The sequence below is a fragment of the Spermophilus citellus genome (genome assembly GCF_964194105.1).
Source record: "Spermophilus citellus genome assembly, chromosome: 14".
Taxonomy (NCBI): Eukaryota; Metazoa; Chordata; class Mammalia; order Rodentia; family Sciuridae; genus Spermophilus; species Spermophilus citellus.
In genome coordinates this window covers 33,866,550-33,882,327 of record NC_138194.1, presented here as the reverse complement: position 1 = coordinate 33,882,327, position 15,778 = coordinate 33,866,550, and the positions used below count along the sequence as shown (strand labels likewise).

Genomic DNA, 15,778 nt, shown 5'->3' with positions numbered 1-15,778 from the left:
ACATCTATTAAAATAGTAGTAGTTCAAAAATACTGACACTACCAAGGGTTGGTGAGAATGTGGAGCAACTGGAACTCACACACATTGCTGGTGGGAATATAAAATGGTATAGCCACTTTAGAAAACAGTTTGGAAGCTTCTTATAAAGTTAAACATATACTTACCATAAGACCCAGCAATCCCACTTCTGGGTACTTATCCTAGAGAAATGAAAACTTAAGTTCACATAAAAATCTGTACATGAATGTTTATAGTAACTCTAGTCATATTCCCCAAAACTGAAAACTCAATGAGTGACAGAAAAAAAAACTAATACATCCACATAATGTAATAGTACTCAGTAATAAAAAAGGAACAAACTACCAATACATGCAACAATTTGAATGATTTTTCAAAAGCATCCTGAAAGAAGCCAGTCTTAAAGATTACATACTATAGATCCAATATGACATTCTCAAAACAACAAAATTATATGACAGAATAGATTGGTGTTTGCCAGTGTTCAGGTATGTAAGGAGGAGTGTGGATATAAAGACAGAGCAAAAGGGAATTTTTTGAAGTGCTTATACAATTCTGTATATTGACTATGATAAAGGTAACAGAAATTTTCATGTAAATTAAAATTCATGGAATTGTACACCACAAATCAGAGGTAATTTCACAGTAAAAAAACAAAATTGTAAAGCAAAAATAAGACACCTAGGCTCATTCCCAGACTTAGTGAATCAGAATTTCCAGAATTGCAATGCAGTTGGTTGCATTTATCCTTTTAATATGATAAGCCTGATAAGGATGAGTACTTTTAACTCCTTCAAGTACATTTCTCTATCCATTCTGTCACTTCTTTAGGTAAAACTCTCATGGCTTATCAAGCCAATTTATCTTTTACTTAGTGCTAGAGTGATCTTTTTTTTGGGGGGGGGATTTTACACACTTTTATTAATATGTCATGTCTCCTCTTGATGTTACAACATCCATCCTTGATTTATCAGACCTAAATATTAACTATTACTTTTCCCCCTTCCAGACAATGTAAAGTCTTAAGACATTTTCATTCCATTTACCCCTTCATAATCTGTATTCTATTTTTTTTTATTGGTTGTTCACAACTTTACAAAGCTCTTGACATATCATACATCATACATTAGATTGAAGTGGGTTATGAACCCCCAATTTTACCCCAAATGCAGATTGCAGAATCATGTCGGTTACACATCCACAATTTTACATAATGCCCTATTAGTAATTGTTGTATTCTGCTACCTTTCCTATCCCCTACTATCCCCCCTCCCCTCCCCTCCCTTCTTCTCTCTCTACCCCATCTACTGTAATTCATTTCTCTCCTTGTTTATTTTCCCATTCCCCTCCCAACCTCTTATATGTAATTTTGTATAGCAATGAGGGTCTCCCTTCATTTCCATGCAATTTTCCTCATCTCTCCCTTTCCCTCCCATCTCATGTCACTGATTAATGTTACTCTTTTCTTCCTACTCTTCCTCCCTGCTCTGTCCATATTTGCTCTCATTATATCTTTAACAAGATAAAGTTCAAGCTCTTTAGCATGGCACGTAAGACCTCCATGATTTGGCCTTTCTACCACTCTCATCTTTCTCTATGCCTTTTTTGTATTTCACAACCCAATAATAAAGGAATGCTGCAAATCCTATAAAAAAGACCTACTGTTTCACACCTCTAGGCTTTTGTTCAAACTATGTCCTCTGCCTGAAACCCACTTCACCATCAATTTGCAAATACTTCTCAAGAGAACCTCTATCATATGTTCTCTGTTACTCCCCAACCTAAAAATCTTTTAGTGGTTTTCCATCACCTATCACATTTTCCATGAGCCTCATCTCTTATCATTCCTGTTGTACACTTAAAACACTAATTGTTCCCCTACCTCTCACACAATTCATGCCTTAGTTAATGATGTTTCTCCCTTCCCCAGAATATTTTTCCCACTCATCTTTTCCTGGGTAAAACCCATGCATCCTTCTAAAATAAATAGCTATTATCTCCAAGAATTCTTCTCCTCCATTAAAGGCCAAGATAATTATACTTCTCTATTCCCATAGCTTCCTTTGGTTATTATAATCACAGCACTTACCTTATTATATTGCATTTTTTAAATATTAAATTTATTTTTTCACCCCTTTCAATTTACTTAAGAGCAAAGACCAAATTTTATATATTTATATTCCTTAAGCTTAACATAAAATCTGGAACAAAGGGACACTTAAGAGTTTCTTGAGAAGAGCAATAAATGAAAGAGAAATTTTACCAGATAACACACATCTCCTTTTCTCCAAAAGGAAAAAAGTGTCTAACCATGTGTCAGTAACACGTAAACCTCTACCTATAGCTCAGATCATTCTCCTAAGCTTATCATATTATAAGCTACTGTCAACTAAACACCTTAACTTGAATGTCCTACCTGCATCTCAATCTCAATGTAAATATAATGACTGTTTTTCTTCACAATTTAGCAGTCACCTGGAGGGTAACAGCAACTGTTTTTAACTACATAATAATTTGTATTAAGTTGTTCCCATTTTTAAGTTGTCTCAACTTAACTTTAAAATTTGTCTTCATGAATCAAGAATATTTTCATTTATTAATGCTGAGATTCTGAGAGTTTACCAAGAAAAGAAAAAGATAAGGACAATTAATAGGAAGTGAATATAAACAGAATGATTTTTAAAATGGAACTGAGCACCATGCCTGAGGCCTTGTGCTTATAGTCCCAAATACTTGGAAGGCTGAGACCAGAGGATGGCCTGAGTCCAAGGGTTCAAGGCCAGCCCGGCTACTACAGCAAAAGACACTCAAAAATAAACAAAAGGAACTGAATTATTGCTACATTTGGATACTGGTCCATGATTTAAGGGTACCACCGGCCTTCAGTTGGGTATAACCTAGGTGGTGGGGCCTACTGAGAAGTCCTTAGGTTATTCAGGAGAGTACCCTTTCTGTTCTTGGCTAGAGATGTGACTTTTTGTTCCTACACATGATCTTGCCATCATTTACTACCCTCATCAAAGGCACCACGCCTTTGAACATCTAAAATCCTGAGCTAAATAAACCTTTATTTCTCTTGAGATATCTGCTACAACTATTTCATTGTAGCAATGCAAAGCTGATTAATATAAATGCTTTGATATTTTTTAATGAAAAACTCAGTATTAAAAATAAGAATTTTAAAAAAGGTGTCTGTGTCTGTGGGTATTTGTTTTGTTTTGAGATGAAGTCTTACTGCATTGCCCCAAGCTGGCTTCAAATTAAAAATCCTTACACCTCAGCCTTCCCAGTAGCTGGGTTAACAAGTAAGTGCAAGAATTTAAAAATTCAAAAGAACTTAAAAAATGCAACATTCTTAAGAACATCTAATTTCCTAATATTTTAATTTCTTATATACTTCTGGGAGAACCAAATTATTAACAGTGACTATCCTACACAAAATATTTGGGAACATTAATTTACTAAATCAACAAAACCTTTTCATTAAGAAGTTTTAGTCAAGCAAACTGGTAAAAAAAATATATATTCATTACACAGAACAACATTAGACAAGCAAGAGTAGCAAAATCAAACAAAGCTCCTCATTTGCTGTTAATGAAAGATAATATCGCTTTTAAAAATGTAGGATAGAAAACATCAATGAGCCTGAATTTGTAGAAACAATTTGGAAGAATGTTACCAAAAATCCAATTTAATAATAGAAATCTGAAAATATTCGTATATATAATGCGATGATTTTGAGAACCTAAAATTTTCTTAGGGAAACCAGAATTTTGAATATTAATTGCCTATTCAAGTGTGCTTTTTAAAATGTAAAAGAAAATTAAGATTTGAAAAAATATTTATGTCATTAGAAATAGCCAATTAGATAATAAGATAGTTTAAGATTTTTTCACTGATTTTTTTTTTTTTTAAGGGAAGCATATGCTACAGATAACTAAGAATAAGTACCTTTTCCACTCAAGAGTTTTCTCTAACAGCCATAGAAACAGGGATTAAGACGGGAAATAACAACAACAAAAAACTTTTTCTTCATATAACAACACAAATGCGCTGCTCATTTAGGAGAAAAAAAATTCTTTTAATTAACTCCAGTTTCTGCTCTTACATCTCATAACAGCTGTAGACCCAGAATTCAACAGTATTTGCTATAGAACTCCTATCCTCTAATAATTATAAAACTTATTTAGGGGCACCATTTATTTTTAAAGCTTATAATTAACTGCTAACTGACATCAGACAATCTACACCTTATTTTTATTCTTCACATCAATAGAAGAGTCACACAATTCCATTCTTATTTCTAAAGATAAATGCACATTAGAATTTACATACAACCTTTTGCTTGTCACTGCATTAAACACATTCTCAACAGGTTAAGTAATAAAACTTATGAAACAGAAGCATGAGAATCTAATAAAATAAGTGAAACAAAATAATCAACTTCTTCCCAACTATAACACTTTAAATCTAATGTATAAAAATCAAAGTTTAAAAATGCCAATTAATATATTAATAAGATGTTAAAAGTGAGCTCTGGAGAACTTATAAGAAAAATCCTAAAATTATCTGGAAAAAACCAGCAAGCAATATTATAAAATAATAAATAAGAGACAGTGAAGACTGATCAATTTTACTAGATACTGTATTAGGTATTATGCTAATATAAATTGAAAATAACTCATTAAGTAAATAAATGTTATTTTTAAATTACTCAAGTAAAAATCCTACAGTTAAATAATCTACCAATTCAGAGAGAAAAAATTAACTTGTTAAATACATAACTCATAACCTGCTTTGGTATGAATGTTTGGGTCCTCCACAAATTCATATTTCGAAACCTAAGCCCCAATGTGATGGTATTAAGAGGCAGGGCCTTTGGGATGTGGCTAGGTCATGAGGGTAGAGATCTCATGAATGGGGTCTTTTATAAAAGGAACCTGAGAGAACCCATTGCTTCTTTCACCAGTTAAGAACACAACTAGAAGGTGCTGTCTATAAAGATTGGACCTATACCCAGTCAGGGATCTTTGACTTCCCAGCCCCCAGAATTGTGAAAAACGAATATTTGTTGTTTCTAAATCACTCCATTTATGGTATTTTGTTATAGCAGCCAGAACAGACTAAGACATACCCTAAGAAATCTTAAGAAAAAAGTATGAACAAAATAAATAAAATTTATAGAAAGCAAAAGTAAAATTACTGTTACAGAGCTCTTGTCTATTTTATTTTTAGAAAAGAAAAATTGCAAAGGAAAGATGAAAAATAGATCAAAACCATAAATCTGAGTAGAGCAAGTACCATCTTTTCTTAATATTTATTTTTTGGTTGTACATGGACACAATAGCTTTATTTTATTTATTTTTTATGTGATGCTGAGGATCAAACCCTGGGCTTCACACGTGCTAGGCAAGCGGTCTACCCTGAGCCACAACCCCAGCCCCCCCATATCTTGTTTTCCTAATACTCTGTTGTAGACATGTACTTACTAGCACAGGTATAGTATGTTTATGGCAACCTTACTATTAGGAGCGAATTATAAGTGGCCATACTCTAACATGATGATCTCAAGCTTAAAAAGTATTTTAAATAGTTCTGTATACACAATAAAAACTCACACAATTTTGCAGGAATTAACAAAAAGAATCTGTGTAGAATTTAAATGTAAATGCCATTCATACTAAAAATCATTTAAATAAACGACAGTATTAAAATGCTTAGTAGGAAGACAACACAGATATATAGAAAATACACGAAATACTTATGAAAGAAAACTGAATATCATGACAATTAAACAATAATTACATTTATGTACTGACAGAAGCCACTGAGACATAAGCTATTTTTTAGGTAACAAATTCATATTGTAATTTTACATAAAAGGACATTTTTAATAAGATTATTTTTATTTCAATTCTCAAAATTATTTGAAATGCTATAAGATATTAAAATAAAAAGCAAATATTTTAAAACAGTAAAGGATACAAGTATAATAAAAACTAACCCATCCAGAATTCTGGGGCATTTATAGAATGGTCAAAATATCCAAAAGGCTTAAATTACCAAAACTTTTATATTTTTGCTCAAAAAAATTTTTTAAAGATACAGTTGGGAATGCACATGAATTTGCTTAACTTTTATACAGTACACAGAACTATAATCATATTTACATGATAAAGATTCAGGGAATGCCATTATGTTGAACACATAAGAACATAAGTACCCTTGAGATGTACCCATGTACAGAGCAATATTTTCCTGTATTTTTATTATCTGCTTGTGTTTTATCCTTTTTCTTCTTGTCAGTCCTTTTCTTTTTTACAGCAGCTCTTAATTTCCCTTTTATAACCTATTACTTATATAGTATGGCAGTTAAGGGTACAGGTTAGGACTGCCACAGTAAGCCAAAAAGCAGGCACTGCACAAGTCCCAAGAAAGCTCTATGTAGATTCTGTAAAGGGACATATTCCAACTCCCCCAAACATAAATTCCAAACTCAGTTTCTTCATTTGAAATATGCAAATAGTAATAGTATTTAAGCATACAGGGTCCATTTTGAGGAAAGATGAAGATAAAGCCAATAAAATATTTGACACAAAACCTGGCATACACAGAGTAAACACTCAATAAATGTTAACCATTCCTTTCTCCTATGATTGCCTTAGAAATTAAATAGCTCAAATTTTTGAAGAATATATTTGGTACAGGGTACACCTGTACCCAGACTAGTGTGTGTCTGTAGAATAAAGTCTGGAAAAAATATTTCAAAAAGTTAATGAATCAATGAGATAACTCGTCATACAGCCCAGCAAGTCTATTCCCAGGTTATCTACCCAAGAGAAATAAAAATTAATGTCCACACAAATAATCTCAGCAGCATTATTCATTCAACTAAATGTACACCAACTGGTGAATGGACAAGCAAAATAAGGTATAGTTTGAGCATCGTTAATCTAAAATACTCCAAAATCTGAAACTTTCTGGATGTCATGTCAGCACTCGAAAGTTCCCGATTTTGGAGCATTTCATAATTGGATTTTTAGATTAGAGATGCTCAACCAGTCAATCTATACAAGTATTCCAAAATCTAAAAAACTGCAATCTGAAACACTTTTAGGCCAAACAATTTTGGATGAGGGACACTCAACTTGTATATCCAAACAAAGAAATACTGTTCACTAACACAAAGAAATGAAGTATTGATACATGTACCAAAATGAATGAACCTCAAAAACATAATAAATATAAGCAGTCAGACACAAAACACCATCTATATAAACTGTGTTTAGACGAAATGCCCAGAAAAAAAGCCTAACTAAAGACAGAAAGTAGACTAGTAGATGTCTGGAGTTTGGGGTGGCAACAAGATTACCTGCAAATGGGTACTATGGATCTTACTGGGATAGTAGAAATGTTCTAATATGCTAAAAATCATCACCTTAAATTGGTAAATTTTACGGTATGTAAATTATGCCTTAATAAATTTTTTTTTAATAGTCAACAGTGGCTATGATAGAGCATTCTCCTAGTATGCACAGGCCTAACTCCAACCTCTGCCTCCATTTTGGCATGGGCTTCTTTCTTTGTGTGCCCCTATGTCCTCTCTCCTCCTTATAATAGTCATTGGATATAGTGCCCACTTTCAATCCAAGGTGGTTTCAGATTGAGATCCTTAACTAATTTATTCTACAAAGATCCAATTCCAGAAAGGAACCAGACAAGTGAGAAGCTCATTCTCTTTAGAAAAACAAAAAACAAAACTCACTGGAAAAAACTTGAAAACTAATTTTGAAATTGTTTTGTATCATTCTCAGCAGAAAATATCCTACCTTTTTGGGTCTATTTCTCAGTAGTCAATATCCATCAAGAAATTCTATCATTTAAAAAATTCCAATACATGTAAAGAGTAGGATGAAAACATTTACTACACAAACACCTATTTCCCATAAATGTTCTCTCTTCTAGTATTTCCTATCAAGGTGCTGCTATCTCCAACCGCCCTGGAGCTCCAGCTACAAACTGGATGTCATCCCCTTGGTCATCCAAAAAACCTATCAGCAAATTGTGTAGATCCTTTCATAATATACTTCAAATACAAACAATGCTCACCCTTCCTCTACCACCAGCTTTGTCTAGGTCTCCATAGTCTCTGGCCAGGTGGGCACTTACAATGTAAATGTTCTATTACTTCCCTATTCAAAACTCTCCAGTGGATTCCTACAGTTAGAATAAAATTCCAAATTAGCTTTCCTCTCTCCCAGCCACACAAGCCTCCTTATATCCTGAAAACCACAAACCCATCTGCCTGTTCCCTGTTTCTGCTTCATCCAGGTTTCTGTAAGGCTGAATCCTCACTCTGTCACCTATCTGCTCAAATGCCACTTCACAAAGAGGCCTTTCCTGACAACTCTATCTAAAGTAGCACTGCTGCCCTCCCTTTACCCTTCTATACTATTTCCTCAGCTAATAATCTGATAACATAATATATATTAGTTTGTGTTTTTTATCATCCTCACCTTACAAGAATATTAAATTTCTTAAAAGCATGTTCCCTGCTATATAAGCAGTACTGGGGCAGTACCTGAAATAAATGAGGAATTCCACAAATATCTGAGTGAAGAATATACCTAGTTCTTTCATTTGATTTTTGAGATTGGGTCCTCAATATGTTGCCCAAGCTGGTCTAGAACTCCAGGGCTCAAGCAATTCTCCCTCTCAGCTCCAGAATAGATAGGACTATGTGTGGAACTGTGTGTGTCACCATGCCCAGCAAAAATATGCCTAGTTCGAAATGGCAATAATTTATTCATCTACTTTTCATTTTCTATTATCCCTCCTCCATTATGTGAGGAATACTATGACAAATATTTCCCCAAATTATTTGCCATTCAATTTTTTCTGTAAAACCTTACAGTTAGTTACCTGCCACAAGATAGAGTAAGAAAAAAGAGTTAGTTGGCAAACTAGTCCTCCAATCATGATCATTCCAATTGCTTCTTTTTCTTCTCCTCCTCATAATTTCAGCAGGACAACTGCTTTCCCAAAACATATGACTATTCTCAAGGAGAGAATGATTAGTTAAGATTACTATATTATATTACTATTATATCCACCTCATTTTCGCCCCAAAGCAATTTCCCAGGAATAATGTGTCCTAAAGGCATTTAACTCATTAACAGACTGAAAAAGGGTGAAATAAATTTAGGAAAAACTAAACAAAATTGAACAAGTTTCTTCTTGGAACAACTTTTCAGAATCTAAATGCTATTTATGCACATTTTAAACTTACAAAACGGAAAGAGATTATATACTGTAAACCAAACTCACATTTTTCAACCTAAACTTAAATTTTTCAAAGAGATTCTCTAAAAACCAGGACTCTATGATGTTTATTTTATTCATTGCTATCTATCCCAGAGCAAGAACACTTAAAACCAATCTGAGATGTGAAAGAAAACAGGATTTTTCTTTCATTCATTATACTCATCTCTTTCAGCCATCTCAAAAATTCAGGCAGCCTAACTTACTGAAAACAACTTTTACTTCAGATCAAGAAAGGTTAAAAGGCAACTTGCTAAATGATTTAAATTATAATTAAAGAGTTCAGTGTCTGCAGGATATTGTTTCAGGATAAATCATTTTTTTCACATAAATGGCAAAGATTGACAATAAACAAAGTTACCAAAAGCAGCATAAAACCAGGGCCAAAAGCATTCTGTTAATTTCCCCTCATTTATCCCTTTTTTATAATACCAGCAGCCAAAATAAGAGTAGAATTAGTAAGGCGGAAGGGAAGCACATTCTATGAAGTTTTCAGTCTCAGTATCATAGTTACATTTCTGGGGGAAATTTAACTATAGGTAATACAGTCATGCTATAAGACAATTAAATCAGTATGATCACTGAACAATATGATGAACAACAAATTCACACCATCTCTGATAAAAAAAAATGACTAATACTTCTTTCTCCATCATCCTTTCATATCCCTACAGGAAACCCCCTAATCACTGCCCCTACATGTCTCCCTTCTCTTTAAAGTCTTCTTTAGATTACCCCCTTTCACTCCTATTCTGTATCAGTGCCAATTCCCAACCAAGAATAGTTCTAACATTTACAGAGTATCTTCATGGATATTTGAAGTCAGAAGGTAGAAGTTGAACTAGTCACAGCGCTAACATCAAAGAAACTTTTGGAGTATGTTCCACCTGCACCCTACTCAAGAAATAAACAATGCTACCTTCAAGCCCAATCCCAAAACAATCCTAAATTCTTTGCAACTAAAAATAGATCAGCTGTTGTCTCATCTGCCAGCAGATGGCCTGACTATTTTTAATTCAAGATTCTCAAGAGCAGGAGTGGATCAGACTAAGCTAGGGCAGCCTAGACGCCCTCACTCAGTAGAGCTAAACCTTCACTGCAGAGAGCTGTGGTAAGGCAGGTACCAAAAGAGGGCAACCTGGAGCTGTTCAGGGGCCTGTGGGCTTCATTCACATCAACTATAACAATGAAGGCAGAGAGTTTTGTTGTTGTTTTCACCATTTTTCAAAATCAAATCTGACAGGTATGAAAAATCTAAAGAAGGTTTTAAATAACCCTACGAACCCTTTATTTTTCTTTTTGTTTGTCTGTTTGTATGAAAATAAAAATTCCTTTGTGGAGTGTCTTTGAGAATGTTGTGCTGATTAAGAAAAACCTCCCCTAACCTAAATGATGTTTTCTAAAAGTCATAGTTCTTACCCCCCCCAAAAAAAATCATGTTCTTAAGAATACATATAAGCTATAATTTCATGAGTATTATTTACAAAAAAAATCTTATTTTTAATTAGTCACTGTTAAAAGACGGTTGAATTAATTATTAATTTTGAATATTCAGTGCTCTCTAATCTACTCATACACCAATAAGATGATTTTCAAACAAAAATTAAAAAATAGATAAGTCTGGCATATCACTTATTGCTTGTTTATTAACCATTTCCCTTCAACTTCATGGTAAGTGTTCGATAAGTACTTGAGAGGAAAATGAATACAGGCAGGCACACTTAGAGGGGTTATAACAACACACAAAATGACCTCTGTATCTCCACCACCAACCTCTACCTACTCTAGACTGGAGATGGCCAAATCAGGCCATTCCAGATAGCTTTCCCAAACTGCCTGAAAGCCACTAGATTATCAAGAGACCAAAGTAGGTCTGAACTAGGTAAAGAGAAGGGAGAGAAGGGAGGTCTATGGTAGTTTCTAGGATCAGCACATATTTGGGGATACCATCTTACTACAAGATATTATTCTTTCTGCAAAGATGAACCAGGTTATCCCTATCAACTTATACATGAGTGATAATATGGATAGATAATTGAAAGTAACAAAGTTTTATCAGGAATCAGCTACCATGAAATTAAACACTGAGGTTTACTTTGTAAAGTGCTAAATATAACTTTTCTGAAATATGGGGAAAACAACTGATATATCTCAAGTAAAGATAGTTCTTTGGTGCCTAGCCCCTGCCTGGGTAATCATATTCCTCAAAATAAATGTCTGCTAACTATATGCAGGAACAAAAAAGTAAACTGGCAAAATCTGAAACAACCTTGGTATGGCTGGCACACATAGCACCAAGTGATTTCTACCTTTAGAAATGGCAAGGACCTGAGGTGGGGATATGGCTTAGTTGGTAGAGTGTTTGCCTTGCATGCACAAGGCCCCGAGTTCAATCCCCAGCACCACAAAAAAAAAAAAAAAAAAAAAAAAAAAAAGGCAAGGACCCATTTACACAGCTATAAACTCCAATCTGGAGTGGCAATGAACACTAAACACACAAGTTAAAAAAAGTACAATCGCATTCATGGAACATAAGAGGGGATGTGACCATATAATCATTTGCATTCATGAAACATAACAATTTGACCATATAATCATTAAGTTCAACACTCTATTTTTACAGAGAAGGAACTTAAGGCCCAGGGACTTGCCCAATAATACTTCAGTATAACAGAATTGGGATCAAAACCCAGGATCCCAGATCCTCATGCTCATGAGCTCTCCATTAAAACATGCTTACTTATATTAGCATTTTGGAGAGGGGAAAATATATATATAGATATACAACGTGCTCCATTTCTTTAGATATTTATAATTTAACACATTAAAAATATATTCTAACATGGAAAATCTGAGTTCTCAAAAACTAAAACTTTAATTTGAATCTCTTACATTCTTTACCCTGCCAAGTTATTCACAAGCCTACATATGATTCTTTTAGAAATCTTAAAAATCACTTCCTCCCTCAGGCTACCCCAATTTAATAATTATTCCTTTCAGGGCCCAGATACATTTTCATCTTTTAACACTATACAACTGTCTTCTTATCCACCTGGAATAGTCTTTTGTTGGCTATCACAAAATGGGAACTTCTATCAATGAGAGAAACAAAAAACTAAAACTAAGCTCACTATATACAAACAAAAATTTTAGGCTGAAATTTTTCGATCATTTTTTCATATCATCAATTTTAAGGATTCAGAAAAGAAAAAAAACTGCATAGAATACTATAGCAAGCTATTATATTTATTTTAATAATTAAAAGGCAAAGTTGGTTTTAAGCTGTCTTGACCCCTTACTTTAGCATACGGTAAAGCTATTGCAGGGTTTTCCCCCAATTCATGAACGTTTTCTTCCCAAAGCCCATTTAGCAAGCTTCATTGAGGCAATTTGACCTAGGCTATTTCTAGCACTATAAAATAAAGTGTAAGCATTAGGAATTTATCTTTGTGTTAAATGTCCCGGTCTTTCATAAGGATATCACCTTGGACAGTTGTGATCTATCAGTGTTCCCCCAAAACAACACCTTACATGCCTACCCGGGCTGTAGGTATTGTTTGGATTTTTCCCTGCTGCAGGCTTCATTACACTAGATCTCTTCCATCTGAACTATAAATCACAATTGAAGCTTAAGAGCAGCTGCCACTGTCCAGACATGTGGCTGGTGGGTGTCATTGTCTTTTTCATTTTTCCCCATTTCAAACCTATCCTTCCTGTGTTACCTAAAGCTACTTTATCTAAAGATTCCTTTCTTCCCCATTTTGACACCGTCCCCCCCACCCCTTAACCTCTGGTCTTGTTCTTCCAGGTCAGCCCAGTCAGCTACAACATTACTTTATGTTTTTTCCTGTGGCGGAGGCGGAGAGATGTCAGAACGGGCTGCACCTCCTGCAAACCCGTTCTCCAGACTGTCAACAAGGGAACAACTTCAGTCTATCTTCCCAAAGTACCACGCCAAACGATAAAGTTATTGTAATTACGATACGGAACCCTTCCCACGCCCAATCTTGACATATCGGCCCCACCTCAATTTCCAAGCTAATAAACAACAGCTCATCTTCTGCTTCATCACAAAGGGTGGTAGCCTGTCCGCACCGCACGGTCCATCAACAAAATCCTCTCTCTCTCTCTCTCCAGTCGAACCCTCAAACACAGGTACCCCTTGATCCTCAACCGTGCCGCGTTCCCCAAACCCAGTTGGATGCCCTTCCTCCTCCACCCCTCCAGTGCCCCACATCCAGCCGAGTTAGTGGCAACTCCAGCCAGACAGCGGAGAGCTCCGCGAGCGCTTCCTGAGGTCAGCCGCGCCGGTCTAGGACAAGCTCCCGGCGACCCCACCTTCCTCCGGGTCGCCCCCCCCGCCCCCTCTCCCGGCCACCCAGCCCCCCGGGCTCCTTCCCGCTCACCTAACGCCACCTCGCAAGCTTTGCGTAGCTGGGAGTGATGTGCCTTCTTCACTTCCTTGTCAGCCAAAATCTTCTCCAGGGCCCGGGTCAGGAACATGTTCTTCGTCTTCTTCCCCTCATACATGGACGCAGAGAAGGAGGCGGCGGTTCTTCCGACCCGCGGCTCCCAGCGGCTGGAGGGGAGGTGGGGGAGGAAGAGAAGAGAAAGGGGTGGAGGTGGAGGTGGGGGAGAGGAGGCGTGGAGGGCAGCGGCAGGATGAGGAAGGGGCGGGCAAGCGAGACCAGCGGCGGTGCCGGCGAGGGGCGGCGAGCACCGCCGCCCCCGAAAGGCCGCCCTTGAGGGCCGCGCCCGTCGGGCCTCCGCTTCTCGCGGCCCGGGGGTCGCTTCCCGGCCGCCCCCCTCACTCGTTCCTCCGGCCCGGCGGCGGCGAGGAAGCCTGGCCCGGGCAGCCGTCTTCCGGAGACCGAGGACTGAGGCGGCGGCGGCGGCGACTCAGAGGCCCGGCGAGAGCAGGGCTGCCCTGGCTACTCTCGGGATTAGCACCCGCCGCGGCCGCGGACTGGCCTCCATCACCGCCGACCTGCCCCGGCCGCCATGTTGGGAGGAAACGACGCGTCACGCAGCGGCCGAACGGCTGCAGAGGAGGAAACGGCGGTGGCGGTGCTGCCTGCCCAGAGCTGCCGCGGCGCCGGGAGGCAAGGGGCGGAGGGTGACGCGGGCGGAGCGGCCCGAGCTGCGGCGCTACGGCGGCCCGGCGGGGTCTCGCCGCCTCCTGCGTTCGCCTGCAGGGCGGCGTGGGGCGTGGCGGGCGTCCTGCACCGCGGAGCCTGGCCCTTAGGGCTCCTCTCGGCCCGTGGAGGGCTTGGAGGACCCCTGGGGCCCGGCTACTGCCGGCTGCCCAAAACTACTGGCTACTCTGCACGTAATTCGACTTTCTGGTGAACCTGTCGGTAGGAGCACAGTCCCTTCCATTCCAGGGGTCACAGAATAATCCTCATCGCTCATTCTCAGCCGCACTGGGTTTCGACCTACCAACTCTAAATTTCGTTCCCAGGTGCAAGAAATTGCTGTACAGGACCGTGCCCTCCGACCACCTCAGGGAGGACTCTCTTTTGGGAAAAGTAAGCTAAAACCAATTGTCAAGGATTCACGAATTATCACTTTTTCATCTCTCTGTAGGATAAATCGGTAAACTAGATTTCAGGTCCTTTCTGAATTGTCCCTGAAGTTTAAGGTAAATGCTTCTGACAGAGGTCCCTTTGAGAGCCCTGTGTTTCTGTACCTTTAATATTAAGATTCGGTTCAGGATGTGTAAACCAGTTCCAGAATGGAAAAGCTTTAAGTATAGACAGATTAACACACGTGACCATGAGTCTGCTTTAGTATCAGTTCAGTTTTCTGCAGTGTTCCCTTCTCAGCAAAAAAAAATTGTAAAGAATGCCATAAAATACATGCGGATAATGTTTATGATGATCTAGAAGAACGTCTCTAAGTTCCAAACTGCTGTATGGTTCCATCAGCACAGGGTCTTTAATGACTAGGCTATGCCTTTCACTTTTCTTTTCCATTATTTTGCTTTAACTGTGGGTTTGTCCTAATGCAAATATCCAAACCTAAGGATATAAAAACTGTGAAATGACAAGATTAAAGCCATAGAAAATACAAATGGAAAACTTGAAGGTGATGCAGAGTTAAAGAGAAGGAGTAGATAAATTTTTAAAAGTTGATTGTTCTGAGAGATCCATAAATTCATTGATTTTATTTTAAAGACTACCTAGATTCTTGGAAATTCAAGATTTATTGTACCAATATAATATTGATTTCTCTATACACTCTAATATATTATAAACTTTTTGAGAACAAGCTCTATTTCTAATTTATTTTTGTTTCTTCATAATACCAGTGTTGTGCCAGTACTGTCAAAAGTATCATATGATCACCAAATCTCTCTCTTCTTCTTCCTCAGTACAGAGATGCATTACATTCCCCTTCACACCTGCAGTTAGATGTAGCCATTAGGCTTAGCCCATTA

The 15,778-nt window shown here is 37.4% G+C and overlaps 1 protein-coding gene across 6 annotated transcripts in view; it reads right to left on the bottom strand.

The window, feature by feature from the left end:
• ARFGEF1 (ARF guanine nucleotide exchange factor 1) overlaps positions 1-13,877 on the bottom strand; it is a 112,095-nt gene extending 98,218 nt beyond the window's left edge. For 5 of the 6 annotated variants that reach the window (XR_014018803.1, XR_014018804.1, XM_081266438.1 and 2 more), the window contains exon 1: positions 13,746-13,877. Coding sequence is in view for 3 of the 6 variants with exons in the window: in XM_081266438.1 (XP_081122564.1) it covers positions 13,746-13,869 (124 nt within the window). In the remaining 3 variants the exon portion in view is untranslated. Of the gene's footprint in view, positions 1-164; positions 185-13,745 lie in introns of those variants that run through there. The other variant, XM_081266441.1, reaches the window with a different exon arrangement.
• Positions 13,878-15,778: the final 1,901 nt, after the last annotated feature.